Raw genomic sequence first — 16,559 nt, 5'->3', positions numbered from 1 at the left:
GGCACGCAATGAATTGGAGTTTGGCAGAATCATGGCCAACCAAATATCCCCCTAACCTACACCACGAGACTTCTGACCTGAGACTAGCCGGCAGCCATGATGAAACTATGATCTCCAGTAGATAATCCTGATAGCAGAAAAGAAGGGAAAGAGTTCATAGGCAGAGGGTATAGATAGAAGGGAGTTGGCCCCGAGAATGCTATCGTATGGTGTAGGTGAATTTGTCTTGCAATGGCTGTTAATCTCGACTCACTCAACGATGAGTCCTCCTCTGACCCGTCAAACCTGCAAGGGTCTCCAAGGAGGTTGACTCAGATTATCCTGTCAGTGAGTCAATCGGAGATAAGTGTCATGGCAGAACAGGGTAACCGAGGGATGTGAATGATGGTGCCTCAGACATCTGCGTCGAACTCTTCACTAAGGAAGGTGCGAAACAGTCGCAAAGACGGACGTCTCTCAGTGAGCGGGGCTCCAAGTAAACCTGTCTTCGTCACCATCGCCATCATCATCCATCTCCCCTTCACATCCATCAAATCGCCATTCCGTATCACGCAGATGTCATCTCTTGCAACGGCAACCGATCTATCAGTTCGGCCAGCACATTGGGCGGCTATCAACCACCCCCCGCCAACGGAGCCCTGACATCTGCAGCCGTCCCTGCTTCTCGCCCATCGAACCACGACCCTGCATCGAGCAGAGTTGCTGCACGAGCAACTGACGTGTCACCAAAGGACGTCCTGAGCTGCTGTTGGTTTACCCCTCCTCCCCCCACCCTCATATGTCCCAGGAACGTCATTCTCACCATCAAACAGATCGGCCGCGTGGCCTAATGGCTAAGGCGCTAGATTTCGGCCCTCAGACACCGAATACTCTAGAGATTCCAGGTTCGAATCCTGGCGTGGTCGAAAACGAGTCTGAACATAATTTTTGCCTTTCTCTAGCATTTTTGCCAATTTTTTGAGAGGTTTGGCGATGTTGGTGGTGGTGTTGAGACGGTTTTGATATCAAACCCGCGCTCCTTCCTCATTTTTTGCCCAGCCCTACGGCCAACGGTCCGGGGTGCATGGACCTAAACCCTCTTTGGCCAGAAACTCCTCGGGCTCCTTCCCTCGTAGACCAGATCGCGATGAAGAATTCATCATAATTCAACGGTTCTCTCGACGACATGCCACGAGGCCGTGATGCTCTTGTCGGGAGAGCTCCCGACGCTGTTGAACCCCACGATCTTTGACCGGGCCGGCGCTGCACCCCGACACTAGTGAATCACCTGGCCCCGGCCAACTACACACAACTCCCGGCGCCGAAAGCGGGACGCGCTTATCGTCGCTATTTTTCCCAGTGTCCCACGGCCCGTGGTCATTCGGGCTTCTAGTCCTCCACCAACCCTTCGTGGACTCTTTGAAAAACCCCCCTCTTTCCTGCGCCCTCTCGCTAATGTCTTTCCTTTGACCTCTCGGCGCCCTCCCGCTCTGGTGACTTTCCCCCGCTTCGAATCCGTCCCTGCGAACGTCGTTCCTTGACACAACAAGCTCGACAACAGCTTCCACACTAGATATCATGTCGGCCTCGCTACCTGGCACGCGGGAGCTCCCCGCCTCGCAGTATGACCTCGAGACGTATATGGGACGGGTGCGCCATGCAATTGGCATCACAGACCCCTCGTAAGTGCAACATTCGACTACCCAGGCGCATTGGCGCTGGCTGACCGCGGCGGCGCATTAGGACATTGTTCGCGGGCACAACGGGCCTCGAAGCGGCCAAGAAGTTGGTGACCGAATACAAGACAGGCAATGTTGAGCACATGTCGCCGGCACTCTGGCATGCAAAGAAGGTGGTGGATTCTACGCTGCATCCTGGTATGTGGTTCCTATTCAGGACTCAAAGCAAAGGACATGTCTGACTCTTAAACATTATAGATACCGGCGAACCTGTCCTGCTCCCCTTCCGAATGTCCTGCTACGTCTTGACCAACCTGGTCGTCACGGCGGGTATGCTCCAGCCCGGTCTGGGCACGATGGGCATCGTCGGGTGGCAGGTCTTCAACCAGTCCCTCAACGTCGCTTTCAACACAGCCAATGCCAACAAGTCGTCCCCTGATGTCCACCGAGGTCATGGTCAAGTCCTACCTCTCGGCCGTCGGTGCCTCATGCTCCGTCGCCCTGGGCCTGAACGCCATCGTCCCGCGCCTCAACGTCTCCCCTTCGACTCGTAACATCCTCGGCCGTTTGATCCCCTTTGCCGCCGTCGCTTCGGCTGCCGGCCTCAACACCTACCTCATGCGCCGCGACGAGATTGTCAAGGGTATCGACGTCCGACCTGTTCTCTCCGAGGAGGACAAGGCCAAGCTCAAGGCTGAGGGCAAGTCGGAGCGAGACGTCCCCTCGCTGGGCAAGTCCCATACCGCAGCCAAGATTGCCGTGTACGAGACCGCCGCCAGCCGAGTCTTCACTGGTAGCCCCATCATGGTCATTCCCCCTATGGTGCTCTACCACATTGAGAACAAGCAGGCTTGGTACAAGAACCTCATGGAGAAGGAGTGGGTGCGTGCTCGACCCCAGCTGGCCAAGGGCATTCCCCTCGGTCTCAACCTGGGTCTCATTGCTCTCACTTCGTTTGCCGTCCTGCCTTTTGCCCTTGCCGTCTTCCCTCAGCAACAGGAGATTAGCGCCGAGATGCTCGAGCCCGAGTTCCACGGCAAGGGAGGTCTGAATGGCAAGGTCATCTTCAACCGTGGTCTGTAAGAGTCCACATCGTGTGCTTTTCAGCATACTCCAGGCTTGATACATCATCGGATGAGCCTTGTCTCAGGACTACTTTGAAACAGAGGGAGTCCTAGTTTGAGGAGGTTGATTTGCCCATAGCTTTCGGGAGGGGTTTGGTTCAAGACTGGGTTTGAGAATACCCTAGACTTGAGCTCGAGGGAATAGGGGTGGATGCACTCCTTACTGTCTCCGAGGATTGGAGAACGGGTTACACCCATACAGACGGCGTTTATGGAAAATGCGAGGGATCTTTATGGTTGCCGTTGTAGACCAGGGCTGAAAAGATATGCTGGACCGGAAGACAAAAGACTACATAGAACTCCGAGTTGCTAAAATCAGTCAATAGAGCTAGAGTTGCTTGACACCTGCAAGCCATATGTTTGACTTTAATGAACTCGCCTGCCCGCGGCGTGCTGTCTTGATAGTCAACCATCATGACTACGGCAGTTTAGTTGTGTATGAGGATGAAACGAGACATGGACAAAGACGACAGCATCAACATGACTAAACAAACACCTCACCTCATCAAACTTGGCATTGAGCGGGGCTGGCTGGACCTCAAGATCCATTGATTCAGCAGGGCGAGACATAATCCATTCTCTTTCCCTGAAATCCAGGAGGTCTTCCCACAAGCCTGAGTTGGCCTAGGTTTGGTGGGCAAGCCATCGCCACCGAGATCGACACGGCTAACTCTGGCGGGATGGCAACCCGTCAAAGTCGCGATGGTGACGGCAGTGGAGACACTGGTTATCACGCACAAGGGGAGAATATTGGTACTGTAAGACAGGCTAAACAGGTGACCCTGTGTCGCTGTCGAATGCCGAAATCCAAGCACGTCACTCGTCAGGCTGACAGACGAGACTTATCATGAAGGAGCGCGGGGTAGTCGAAAGATGCGGGAAAAGGCGGTCTTGAGTCGTCGGCAGAAGGACGGCAAATAGAAACCAGCTGGTGTTTCTCGAATCCTCTTCTATCTTGCTGTGGAAGCGGGGGTTGTTGACGAAGCATCAACATATCGACCCGGCATGATCAGGGGACCAAGAACCGAAGCGCCACAGAGAAGTGCATCAGGGAGCGACAGAACGCGCAGCGCGTGGCAGTGGATCCAAAGCCGCCATGAAGTGGGAGGCTGACGACTGGCCAGTTAGAGGTAACGCGAAGCAACTCTGATGATATCGAAGGCTACGGGACGAGGACCGACTTGTCCACCGGTTTCCAGCCAGCCAGCCAGCGACTGCCAGCTGAGCCAACGGAGTCTTGTCCGTGGATGGATGACCCATCACCTGGCTAGCAGCGGGCAGGGCAGCGGGGTGTGGTGGGAATGTTCTGGAGACAGTGCCTACAAGTCCACACCATGACGATGCTATCTATCATGACAAGGTGTTTGTTGGTAGCACGAGAAAGATGAACGGTTGACGGCATGAGGGTGCGAAATGAAGAAATGGAGCTCAAAGAGAGATGAGATGGACATCAACGGTCAAGGCTCATCGAGGTCCGTGAAGGACAACAGAAGCTGGGGTTAACCAAGTCCAGTCCAACAACAGGGGTTCTTGTCAACCTCCGCTTTGGCCGGGGACAAGGTGGATGGATGGATCCATCGCCGAGGCGTAGGCCGCGGGTGTGAGCGGGTGCATGCGTGTGCTTGCGCGTGGGGAGAAGCATCTGTATCAGTTGCGTTGGCGAACACTGAGAGCGTTTCAACGCTTCCGAGGCATTGGCAACAGAATCTCCCCATTGCGCGCTTTGCTGGCGTCGTCTACTCGGGTCTACTACTCGGGAGTAGCGGTGCTGCCACAGCACATCTGGATGGTCATGGCTGCGACGAATGATGTCGGAGGCCGTGAGCTGACAGAGCCTGTCATCAGCCCAAGACATTGGGGGCACAAGGGACGGACCAACGAGTAATGAGACGCCTGTGGTCCCTGTAATGTGGTGCAGAGGCTCTGGAACTGGAACGGCCGCGGGCCCGGAAGGATGCGAGACGGGGCTGGGCGGCATCACATCTTGGGGTCCCTGTTTCTCTGGGGTCTCGATTGCTAGGTTAACTTTGGGCTAGATAGTCGATGATACAAGCAATGAGAAGAGACTGGGCAGACGAGGGTAATTCAGGGCAGCCAGTGGTGAGCACAATGCCTTTGTGAAGACGTCTGTTGCGTCTTTCTAGCCACGACGTGATCCAAGGCGAGAAAGCGAGGGGCACAGAACGAACTCGGCCTGAAGCACGGGGTTGAGCGAGGGTTGAGGGTTGGCTGCGGCCCACCCAGCCAGCAGCGTCACTCTGCGCGAACAGCGTGCCAGATTTGGCGCTGGCTGGCTAGACCCTTCCTGGCCATGAAGGTTGAAACTCTCTTTGGGCTGAGGAGAGCCAGCGCATCTTGAATTGCGTTCCTGGCAATAAGGGATAGCATCTCTTCGCTGCGAGAGAGGCGTTTCAAGGCGGCCAAGGAACGGGGTCGACGAGGTCGATGAAGCCGACGGAACCGCAATCGATCGCTCCACATTGGTGTCAATGTCGAGTGCTGATTTCGTGCACCTGCGAGGTCGTGACCTTGTTGCAACCCGGAAATCAATTGACGTTTTTGTCCGACATGTTTCGCGGTGACGCCCCTTCTGGCTTTCCCGCTCTTCACCCGGTGGTTCTGCGAACAGCAGAGAAATTTGTCTTAATCCCTTAATAGGGTCCACGGCAAGGCTCAGATTCAGTTGACGAGGAGATGAAGGAGGAGGGGAAAATTGCCCATCAAACAGCAAGAGTTAAGCGATGATGGAGACTTGGAGTGTGAAGGTCCCAGGTTGGCCCAGGCACGAAATCGTCTTTTTCGGGGCAGGCAGGGTGTCAGGCCGACGAGGGCGAAGTGTACCTGGACCATCAGAAACGACATGTACTTTTTGGGGCAGTGCGGAGTATTTTGGCGGGGGGGGGAGATAAAAATATACTTGCAGACAGTAGCTGACCTTGTAGACACGGCATTCAGAGCGCCGATAGGCTTGCTCCTTCCAGGTTGGGCGGGCACTTTCATCTGTTCTTTTGTCGTATGGCAGGAGCCCTCTTCATCAAGTGGTGCAAAAAACCAGATGGAGGGATTTAACAAATGCCTTGATGTGAATCAGAGATATTCCTAATTACAAATTTTTGCTCAACGATTCACGATGCCAAAGTCTTCAACAACCAACACGTCACACGCTGGTCTGCGTTCACTGCCCAGGCACCCTCCAAGGCACGGGCTGCTCCACAGGGACCACGCCGCTGCGACGGACTCTGGGCCAAGAAACCATCGGGACGCCTTTGCCTGGCTCGGCCACCTTCCCAAAGGTGCCCTCCGGCAGGACCCAAGGATTGTTTCGATGGAGACAACGGGCTGCAAAGCCCTGCAAAACAAGCCCTGCTCGATGCCCTGCAGCGCCGACTCCAATGCCGGATTACAGCGCCACATCCAGGTACCTCTGTCTAGCTGGAATTCCGCCTCTCTCTCTCACCCTAAATCGTAACCCGAAGGAAAACCTAGCAAGGGACAAAGCACACCTCCCTAACCAATCCACTTCCCGATGGGCCTGTTGGAGATGACGCGAAAGATACATGAAGCAACGTAGAGGCCGCCGCTCTTGGACAAGTACTAGAAATGGACCGCTATCAACGTCACTCGCCATAGACCCGTCACCCTCCCGACCTGCACCCAGTAACTTTGACCAACGCTTCTCCTAGAGAGACGGTAGCGAAGCCCGTGACGCCCTCACCAGGCCGATGTGAAATCACTCCACTCTGTCGTTTTCTTTTGGACTGTTTTCCTCAATCCAACCTCGCCTCCTCTACAGTGGCATACCAACATTCATTTCCCGATTAGGCGATTTTAAGGGTGCCGGTAGCTGGGGGCAGTCCAGTCTGAAATCCATACCTACCTGTAGGCAGCCTGAACCTCGCACAGTGGACGCCTTACAGCGCCCTTCCAGGCCACCCCCTCACTGGAACCGCCGAATGCCACCCGCTAAGCCCACTGTATCGCACCGCTAGGGCTGGAGCCACCCGCTGGGACTGTCTGCCCGCCATTATTGCCCTTCCTCCACTGCCCGACCTTTCGCACCCGTGGACACCTCCACTTATCACCTCTCACCATCACTCCCACCAAACCGCTTGAGAACGCCCCAGGCCCCCCGTTCCATCTCGCCTCTCGCTCGTCGGCCTCTTCTCCTCCTCTTCTTTACCCACGATACAACGCAACGAAACGAGAGAGAGCCTGCGCATACGACTCGACTCGACTCGACCTGATCGGTCTTTCGTACCGTTCGATACGGCATCGTCTCTTCGGCCTTCCCTTTTGTTCTCCTAGTTCACTTCTACATCTTGGCCCTGGACGGCTCTGACTTCAACATGTCAACTCCGACAACTGCCACAGCGACTCTCCCCCAATTCCACAATCCTCACATCTATCCTGCCTCGTACGCCCATTCACACACGCATCACCAAGGATACCAGGCAAACCCCAGCGCCAGCTATCGTTCTGTTGCTACGAGCCAGACTATTCTCCCTCCTCCGGTTTCGTCGGTCGCCTCGCCCTCTCATAACACTGCGGCCATACTCCCGCCGCCCTATCAGCACTCGCCTCTCGCGTACTCGTCATCCGGATCGAATACTCTGAGCCTCGCTCACTCCTCGGTTTCTCGTGCTGTTCCTGCGGCCCACGAGCCCTCTCCTCGTCACGACGCGAACTATTCTACCGCAACCATGCCTGAGGCCGCTCCTGCCGCTCGCGCGGAGCAGCCCTCCAGGAAGCGTCGTCGCTCTCGTGAGCCCGATTGGAACAACTTTTACAAAAATGGCCTCCCCAAGGAGATCATTGTAATTGACGACACTCCCGAGCCCGAGGCCAATACGGGTCGAAAAATCACGAATGGCACTGCCACTGGCCCTACCGACAGCACTTCAGGCCGTCAGGTGGCCAAGAAGAGGAGACGTGACGATGAGCCTGGCACCATCCAGGGCGCGGGTTACCACATTAAGTATCTGGGATCACAAAACAACACTCCGCTGCAGACATCAACGCCCACTGGCTCGTCCATCTCTAGCAGTGACCGCACCAACTCTGCTCTCAACACTGCACCTACTTCGCTTTCCTCCAACGGCCAGTACGACGATGTCCAGGTTCCACTCAAGCGGAAGCGGACCCGACAGCAGGTAGCCAACGAGGCCAAGCGTCGCGATATCGACGGCCTGGGTGATCCCTTTTTCACTTACAAGCCTCCTCCCTACCCACCTAAGAAGGCTGGCGAGGTCAACGTTCAGGTTATCCATGACGTGAGTTGATTCTCCACATCGCCCTCTGCAGACCGAGTCCACTGACAAATCCTCTCAGCGACAATACAACAAGAACGTCAAGGTCGACGATGACGATGGCCACTACATTGTTGTGCCGGATGCTGAACTGACAGACAAGTGTAAGTTCCCCGTTGCCCCGAGTTCATCTCCAAGCTGACCCCATTAGACAAAATCGTCCGCCTCCTGGGCCAAGGCACTTTTGGCAAGGTTGTCGAGGCTCGTGACCGAAGACGCAACAAGGCTGTTGCCGTCAAGATTATCCGATCAGTTCAGAAGTACCGGGATGCATCCAGGATTGAACTCCGTGTCCTGGCCACCCTCAAGGCCAACGATGAGGAGAACCGGAATCGATGCATCCATCTCCGGGATTGCTTCGACTACCGCGGCCACATCTGCATCGTCATGGACTTGCTCGATCAGAGCGTGTTTGATTTCCTCAAGGGCAATGCTTTCGTTCCTTTCCCTAACAGCCAAATCCAAAGCTTTGCCCGACAACTCTTTACGAGTGTTGCTTGTGAGTAGAACAAATCTCGTCGCTCAACCGCCACTGACCATTTGCAGTCCTACACGACCTCAACCTGATTCACACCGATCTCAAGCCCGAGAACATCTTGCTCTGCAATCATTCATACCAGACCTTTACCTACAACCGCAAGATCCCCTCGTCTTCCACGACTATCAACAGACAGGCTACTCAACGCCGTGTTCTGCTGGACACTGAGATTCGGTTGATCGACTTTGGCTCCGCGACCTTCCAGGATGAATATCATTCGTCAGTTGTCTCGACTCGCCACTACAGAGCCCCAGAGATCATTCTGGGTCTCGGATGGTCGTATCCCTGCGATATTTGGAGTATTGGATGCATCCTCGTCGAGTTCTTCACTGGTGATGCTCTGTTCCAGACCCACGACAACCTCGAGCATCTGGCTATGATGGAGGCAGTGGTGGGACACCGCATCGACAGCCACCTGGTCCAGGCCGTCAACAAGATGTCCACGCGGAGTGGAGGAAATGCCGCTTCCAAGTAGGTCTCTCAAGATCAGTCCACTTGTCCATCCACTTACAGTCTATAGGTACTTCAAGCGGCTTAAGCTCGATTACCCCACCCCCGACACGACCCGCGGCTCCCGACGCTTCGTCAAGGCCATGAAGCACCTCACGGTAGGTCAAGATCAGTTGCTGGTTTGGCTATGGCTGCTGACAAAGAACAGGACATCATCCCTAGCAACAACGCATTCCTCAAGAACTTCGTCGATCTACTCAAGAAGATATTCGTCTACGACCCTGCCCAACGTATCACTGCCAAGCAGGCCCTGAACCACCCCTGGCTCAAGGAGATGGCCCAGCCTGACGACGGCACCGAGGCGGCTAAGATCCGCCTGGAGCGGATACGAATGGAGCAGCAGGGTGCAAGACACCAATATGTCTGAAGCTGGCATCGCAAGCCTGATATTCTTTCTAACGACATACGAGCATGATCACGGAGTTCTGGGTTTCCCGAGGCGAGTTTGAAGGGAGGGACCTCTTGATATGGAAGAGGCTCGTTTGATGCTCATTCGACCTACCATTGTATTCTAGTGCCACCGTCGAATTTTCTCGCTGCCATTTTCACTTATTCTGGGATTTCTCCATGGCAGCTGGCCCTTATAACGCAACGCTACGACGGGAAGGAAAGGTGCACTTTGTTGGATGGCGGCGTCGAGGTGCTTGTTTCGGCTCTGACAGCATATGGACAACACTTGTCCACTTCTTTTTCCCTTTGTCAGGTCTAATAAAATCGGACAAATACTCATCGAGAATTGCCTTGACGCAACTGGCGACTAACGGAAAGGGACACTCGATACTCATGTATACGAGTCGTCTCGGACATTTGAGATCGTCACCACACGATCTAGATCTGGGCCTTGTTTGGCTGTGACCTCACGTGCTAGGTAGGTATCTGAAAGGATTGGAAATATGCAAACGTCACCTGCTAACAGAACTCAAGGTCTGCCTTCACACTTCACAATGGTTACTTGTTCACACAAAGAACTATGATGGGTGGGAGTGACTTCCGAACAGCAGCTTTTCTGCGCAACCAGTTGTCCCGTTGTCTTGTTCACCCAAGAATGCTGGAAGATCTCGCTGGTTCACTGCCCGCATTCTCAAGTTCATTCGAGGCCCGGTGCTATATATGGCTCTCTTGGTCAGATATGATGCGAGGGGAAAAGAAAGCTGTCTGCATCCCATTCAGTGTCATTTGACTCAAATGATTTTGCTCTTGGTATTCTCATAGAATAGCGAGCCTTGACTTCTTTCAGTCCATCTTTGGCGATTTCTCTGTCCTGATCATGGCAAAGCGTCGTCACGACCCAGATACCCGCCAACTCACGGGGCTGCTATGCATGCCTTGTGAAATTAAACTTTCGAATCCTTCCAAAGCATGGCTCGAGGACCAGACGAGAGGAATAGGCCGGCTCGACAAGCCCCTACGCCGGTCGAACAAACTCCTCGCTCGCATCTCGTCCCGGCTCGATCGGTTCCGTGCCCGACCCAAGGCAGCCCAGCTCTGTAAGGCTCATCATGGTCTCAATCCCAAACTGATCCGTCGTCATATGCTTCATATCATTGCCGAGTGCACCAAGCGCATCGACCGTCTACGACTCTGGCAACGACGCATTCCCTTCCCCTCCCAGCATCAAGGCATGGCTCCAACGCATGGATGCTGTCATTGGGATGTGGATGGGAGCCGAAGCTTTCGGTGCCGTATTTGGATACGCACAGGTTGCTTCTTGTCCGAAACCAGTCAAAAGCGGCTGCGAGGCCTGTATCATGTCAGTCATTGGTGGTCGGGATCAAGCGCTTCTTGACCTAAGAGCGAGTCTCTTTTCTCGCACTGGAGGCTACGGTCGAAAGTCGCGCAAGGAACCCCGACTGTTGCGTTTGCTCGAATCATGGATTGACCATTTCGGTAGGGACCGAGCTGATGCTATTCGACGCCAGAGTGAGATGCTTGCCGATACGCTCCGAGCTGTGAGGCTTCAAGTCTGGGCTGCCAAGGAGGAACACGAAAAAGAGGAGCGCGGAAAGAAGAAGCGCGGAAAGAAGAAGCGCGGAAAGAAGAGGAGCAAGAAAGGGGAGCGTGAAAAGGAGAAACGCAAGAAGGAGGAGCGCAACAACGATACAAGGTCGTCTAAATCAAGTCGCCACCCAGTGTCGAGAGCCGAAAGCGTGACAAAGAAGGTAGAGCAGGAGGTCATTGCAAAAAACCGAGGATTGCCGCGACAAGGTGCTTCAGGATGGGCCCAGAACACAGATGGTCAGTTGGATTACGCATATTTTCAGAGCCCACCTTCGAGTTGGGGTGCCTTGGATGAAGAATCCAATGAGGAACATCCAGAGTCTGACTCAGTCCAAGAGGCACAGTCTTCCGATCTCGACGAGCTGGATACTCCCGATGAACTTGCGGGCTTCGAGGCATCGAATTGGATGGATATGCGCATGAAGAGCCAAGGACTTGCACCGAACGAGCGCCAGAAACTATTCCAGGACGACACTCACCCTGTCCTCAGCGACTACGGCCCGGCTAGTGCTGTCACCTCTGCATTACGACCGCCACGGGCGATGTATTCTGGGTCTGAAAGCGGTCGACGACCACAGCCAAACCTCAACCGCCCGGCGCCCTCCGCGGGTCCTTCCACATCTATGGCAGGCGGGAGCATCTGGGAGGCCGTTTCAGTGGCCTCTCTTTCAGAATCTGGGTCTCACGTCCCTAGCTATTCGACGAGCGCCATGGCACCCCCAAGCACCATGTCTACCATCTCATCTCTCGCCCCAAACCTGAGTGCTCGCCGCAAAGCCCCGGGCACACAAAACGCACCGTCCTTGGTCTCGCTACCCCCTGATGACCAGCCATATCTGGACTTTTGCAAAGCGATGGGACTGGAGGTGAGACTCGACTTGCTGAAGAATCAGCGGGCCGCTGCCCCATCGGGCCTGGGGAGCCAGCCAAGTGATGAAGGGGGCGATATCCTGCCGCCACCATCAAGCATCTACTCCCAGGACTGAACAGGAGATATCGTCTTGTGGTTCGTTCGGGCTAGCCGGTGGCGGAGGATTTTGTGAGAACGGGCAAAGGGGGTAATGCCGTGCCATCTATATATATCGAGGAGGATCGGTAAACTGGAGGAGGGAACTACAGCATTATTATAGAGCCCGGAGTTGAAATTATGGAAGGGGATGAGACGGAGACCTGGAGGTCGATAGGAGGAAATACCCAGGGCACCTATAGGAGTTTTGATATGAGATACGATAATATGGATAACCTTTCCTTTGTTAATTTCTGCCTTGTTCTCACAATGATGTCGTGATGCTTCATATGCCGCCTCCTTACAACAAAGCAGCCAACGAGGGATTCGCATGCAGCTTGTAAATCAACATCCCTACTTATTTACAATTTCCCGGCTCGAATACATGTGAGCAAACTTCCAGCCGTTGTTTGCCAGCATCAAATCTCTTTGATGGTGCATCTAATAAGCTGCAAGCACTGTCTGCCAGTGTCCGGCAGCTGGCAGATTCTCTCCTTCTCTCGAGCACCGTGGTGCCCTTCTTTACTGAGACTGAACCCTAAGCCCTAAACGAGAGGGCATCAACAAAAATTGATTTGGTGTTATGATTCACTGCCATTTGCGCCTTCCTCATCTTTTCTCGCAAGCACGTGCAACCTCCTTCCTCCGCTTGGTGGTTGACACAGCAGCACTTCTCACCTCCTCTTATCGAGCCAACATTTGTTCTCGAGAGCACAAACATTCTGCATCTAGCATAATCCTTTGTTTGTTTTCCCCTTCAAACCTCATTGTTGGACCTTGCTGACGCGTCTTTGTTCAGTCCGTCCCGGCTGCGCGCATCGTTTGCTTCTTGCTCTGTCGATCCGCTGCAAGCTTCCGCCACAAGCACAAATCCGCGCCCTCATCAAAGCGACTCCTCCTCAACACAGTCAGCTTGTCGACAGCCAGCCATGTATCTTCCTTCAGGTGGTCAAAAGGGCGAGATCCCTGATGCCACATCAACCTCGAGTGTTTCGCGGACGCTGCAGCAGTTTCGAGCCCAGAGCGGAGGCGTTCCTATTCGCACAGAGACTCCGCCACGCCTATGGCCGACAGTTGTCCTAAGAGCTGGACGAGAGGGTGCGCAAACGGCTTCTCACGACACGGCTTAGATGGCCGGTCGCCCAGAAACTTCGCGCCCTGCAGCCATACCAACACCCCCGACGCAGACCAGGACCCTCAACAGGAACCAGAAGATGTATGCAGTTCGCTCTCAGCCTTCGATGCCCGGGTTTGAGCAGTCAAGCTCAGAGACTACCAACTCGCCTCGAGAGGCAAGCCCGGATCTTTCTCAAGGCTCACCACCAGGAGGTGTGCCGTTGCCTGCACCTCTGCACATCATCCACGCTGTCACAGAATCACAGGAGAAGCGAGATGTTGGTGCTGGCACTCTCACTATGGTTGTGAGTGAAGGGCAGGACCAAGCTGCTGAGATTCCCTCCTCGGCCGCGCAAGAGAATGAAAGATCAACTGAACTTCCGAAATTTGAAGCGCCACTCAGCCCAGGGCCTTTCCGACTGCCCGCCGTCGTTGCTGCCGTGTATAAATGGCAACTAGATGACTGGAAGCCGCCCGTCGTCACCTACTTCAAGCTTTCTCGAGATCCAGCAATAGATCAATGTGATATCGACACGGATACCGGGGAGCTCATGAAGCCCCTCAAACACATCAGGATCAAGACGGAGGATAGAACAATCACCCATAATATGGGAGATCCCGAGTGGCGACGGTGGAACATGACATCAGAGATGTACATTTCCAGAGAGCTCACTCGTCGCGAAAAACTCAAGGAAGAGGTCCTTGACCAACTAAAGCAGGAAGAAGTATCACAGCTGCCGGAAGAAGAACCCTGGCCCGATGCCCGATGTACTTTACGACCCGCGGTCCCCGAGGACTGCACCGAGATTGCTCGGATTGTCAACCTGGAGATTCAACAAGAAGGCCACTCGCAGATCCTCCTTCCTCAGCCTGTCACTGCTTCGGACATCCGGGCTGTTTATGACACCTGTTTGCGCGGCCTGCGGCCCTTCATCGTGGCGGTTCCCTCGCAAAACGAGTTCCTGGACCGATCCAAATGGCCAAAGGGGGCGGAGCAGGAGTACCAGGAATTCCTGAAGTTCAAGAAGGCTCAAGAGCCATCCAAGCCTGCAGTCATCCTTGGGTTCGCCTTTGTCGCCGATACTCGACAGGGTTTCCTCGGTCACATGTGTCCTGCATCCAGACTCACAGGGCAGATCAGACTGGCCGTCCACCCTGAGCATCGAAGAAAGCTGATTGGAACAGCGCTCCTCGACCGGATTCTGGCCTCTGTGACGATAGGCCACCGCAGCCTGGTCGACTTCAAGTGGGAGTGTCCGAACCCCAATTCCATGTACGAGTACCCTGCCGACAGGAACCGCCGACAGTATGCGAGAGTCTACGTTGAGACCTTTTTCACCGGAGAAGATGACCCGAACCTTGTTTGGATGACGGGCATGCTGGAGAAGTTTGACTTCAAGCGAATTGGTCTTTTCAAGGAGACTGTCAAGAGAGGAACCCGCGGCGGCGAGTGGCTGGATCTGGTTGTGTGGGAGTTGGAAGTCCGTTCCGCCGAGGAGCTTGCTAACCACTGAAGGGTGATGGCCATCAAAGCCATCGAAGATATTCGGACTGCGAGGAAGGGAGTATGAAGAATGTGTTTTGGGAGTTCAAATGTGGAGGAGGCTTGTAGACTTTTGATTCATTGCTTGATCTGGACAGCGAGTTGGGGTGATAACGGTATGTGCTAGCTATGGGGGATATGTTGAAGCGGAATAGACTGTATGAATTGCGCTGTACAATGGAAATCATCTGTTTTGGAGTCGTGTCAAATTGAAGTGGCATTGGGCATCGTGAGGGAGGAGGTCGTTGAAGCGAGCACCAATCACGTGCAGCTTTGAGAGCCGCAGGCACCAGAATTCAACGACGTCCAAGTAACCCAACGACAACGAAAAATCGCATCAAATTTATTCGCCTGAAGTTCTCAAAAGCAGCTGACAAGACACTCATTTTCGTTCTTTATTCCAGTTCAGATACCCCAAGCTTCGAACCATGTTGTCTATTCTGCGAAAAGCTCGCCTCAAGGATAAGGAGATGCGGATCCTAATGCTGTGAGGGCTCACCGAACGAAAAGAAACGAGGACCGCAAGATTGACACCACACAGAGGACTAGACAATGCGCGGAAAAACAACTATCGTCAAGAAAGAAGGTTATGGGAGAGGACGTTAATACGGTGAGCCCGACGTTGGGCTTCATTATCATACGGTGAGCCCGACGTTGGGCTTCATTATCAAGACGATTGATTATGAGGGGTAAGACAGTTTCTCGACGTGATCATGGATAGTGCTGACGATAGGTTCCAGGTACAAGCTGAACATCTGTGTGTATCCAGGCACTCTGAAATACCTTAACAACCATAGCTGACTCTCTTAGGGGATGTGGGTGGTCAGAAGACGCTCCGCTCATACTGGAGGAATTACTTTGAGAAGACAGATGCCCTGATATGGGTTGTGGACGCAACGGATCGGTTGCGTATCGAGGACTGCAGAGACGAGCTGCAGGGACTTCTCTTGGAAGAGGTACATTCATAGCAACGGCCGGAAGTGTAAGAAGCCAAGAGTTTACTGACGAGTTGCACAGCGTCTTGCAGGAGCAAGCCTCCTCGTGTTTGCGAACAAGACGGACGTTGAGGGGTGCATGACGGAACAGGAGATCCTCTCGGTAAGTTCGGAGCAAAAGAGAATAACAAAAACATCAGCTCACAACAGTTTAGGCACTTCAATTGGAGTCGATAAGGACTCATCGCTGGCACATCCTACCATGCAGCGCCATGACTGGTAGCAACCTAAAGGAGGGATTATCATGGGTTGTGGAGGACGCCAAGAAGCGCCTTTTCCTATACTAAGCTATCTACGCAGCCAGTCAACAAGGAAAATGACCGTTGAGACGAGCAGTTAAAAGCTGAAAGTCCACCCACCATGACGTGCATAGCCCGAAACGATAGATGGGCTCGTTACGCCGGGCAACGGTCAAACTCAAACGGCAGCTTTCCAACGCCAGACGCGAACGACAGGGAACAAGCCAGCGGCGGATGGGCACATCGAAAGCGGCACTTTTGTACACTGCCGCAGCGTCGCATTCCCGATCGGCTGGAGGAGGATCTGAGATGGGATTCGCCTTTTTCTGAGGGCAGTAGACTAGGTAGAATCTGAGATGGGGGGGACAAGGTTTCACCGGATTCGAGAGCGTGGTGGAGTAGGAGCGTGGTCATGGGCGGGATGATGGAAGTAAACAAACTAAAGATGACGTTTCTTGGTTTTGTTTATGGCGCATCGCATCCATCCATTAGTGAGGGAAGGATTCGTGCTGGTGCATAACGACTA

The 16,559-nt window shown here is 54.0% G+C and overlaps 5 protein-coding genes across 5 annotated transcripts; all 5 read left to right on the top strand.

The window, feature by feature from the left end:
* Positions 1 to 1,557: 1,557 nt before the first annotated feature.
* MRS44_003421 (uncharacterized protein) lies at positions 1,558 to 2,741 on the top strand (the record flags this gene model as incomplete). Its single annotated transcript, XM_065623206.1, has 4 exons — positions 1,558 to 1,661; positions 1,723 to 1,856; positions 1,917 to 2,035; positions 2,073 to 2,741. 4 exons carry the CDS (start codon positions 1,558 to 1,560, stop codon positions 2,739 to 2,741), a joined length of 1,026 nt encoding a protein of 341 aa, XP_065479278.1.
* A 4,387-nt stretch (positions 2,742 to 7,128) lies between these two features.
* Positions 7,129 to 9,503, top strand: MRS44_003420 (uncharacterized protein; the record flags this gene model as incomplete). Its single annotated transcript, XM_046273551.1, has 6 exons — positions 7,129 to 8,052; positions 8,111 to 8,192; positions 8,240 to 8,587; positions 8,635 to 9,097; positions 9,147 to 9,234; positions 9,285 to 9,503. 6 exons carry the CDS (start codon positions 7,129 to 7,131, stop codon positions 9,501 to 9,503), a joined length of 2,124 nt encoding a protein of 707 aa, XP_046137539.1.
* A 992-nt stretch (positions 9,504 to 10,495) lies between these two features.
* On the top strand, positions 10,496 to 12,120 carry MRS44_003419 (uncharacterized protein; the record flags this gene model as incomplete). The annotated part of the gene is made up of 2 exons (XM_065623205.1): positions 10,496 to 10,623; positions 10,698 to 12,120. 2 exons carry the CDS (start codon positions 10,496 to 10,498, stop codon positions 12,118 to 12,120), a joined length of 1,551 nt encoding a protein of 516 aa, XP_065479277.1.
* A 949-nt stretch (positions 12,121 to 13,069) lies between these two features.
* Positions 13,070 to 14,770, top strand: MRS44_003418 (uncharacterized protein; the record flags this gene model as incomplete). Its single annotated transcript, XM_065623204.1, has 2 exons — positions 13,070 to 13,213; positions 13,271 to 14,770. The coding sequence occupies 2 exons, from the start codon at positions 13,070 to 13,072 to the stop codon at positions 14,768 to 14,770; spliced, it is 1,644 nt and encodes a 547-aa protein (XP_065479276.1).
* Positions 14,771 to 15,512: 742 nt separating this feature from the next.
* Positions 15,513 to 16,081, top strand: MRS44_003417 (uncharacterized protein; the record flags this gene model as incomplete). The annotated part of the gene is made up of 4 exons (XM_065623203.1): positions 15,513 to 15,539; positions 15,597 to 15,755; positions 15,817 to 15,897; positions 15,950 to 16,081. The coding sequence occupies 4 exons, from the start codon at positions 15,513 to 15,515 to the stop codon at positions 16,079 to 16,081; spliced, it is 399 nt and encodes a 132-aa protein (XP_065479275.1).
* Between the last annotated feature and the right edge of the window lie 478 nt (positions 16,082 to 16,559).

This window comes from Fusarium solani (genome assembly GCF_023522795.1).
Source record: "Fusarium solani strain SB1 chromosome Unknown bctg00000001, whole genome shotgun sequence".
Lineage (NCBI taxonomy): Eukaryota > Fungi > Ascomycota > Sordariomycetes > Hypocreales > Nectriaceae > Fusarium > Fusarium solani.
The sequence above is the reverse complement of the archived record's forward strand: the minus strand, read 5'-3'. Positions and strand labels throughout refer to the sequence as shown.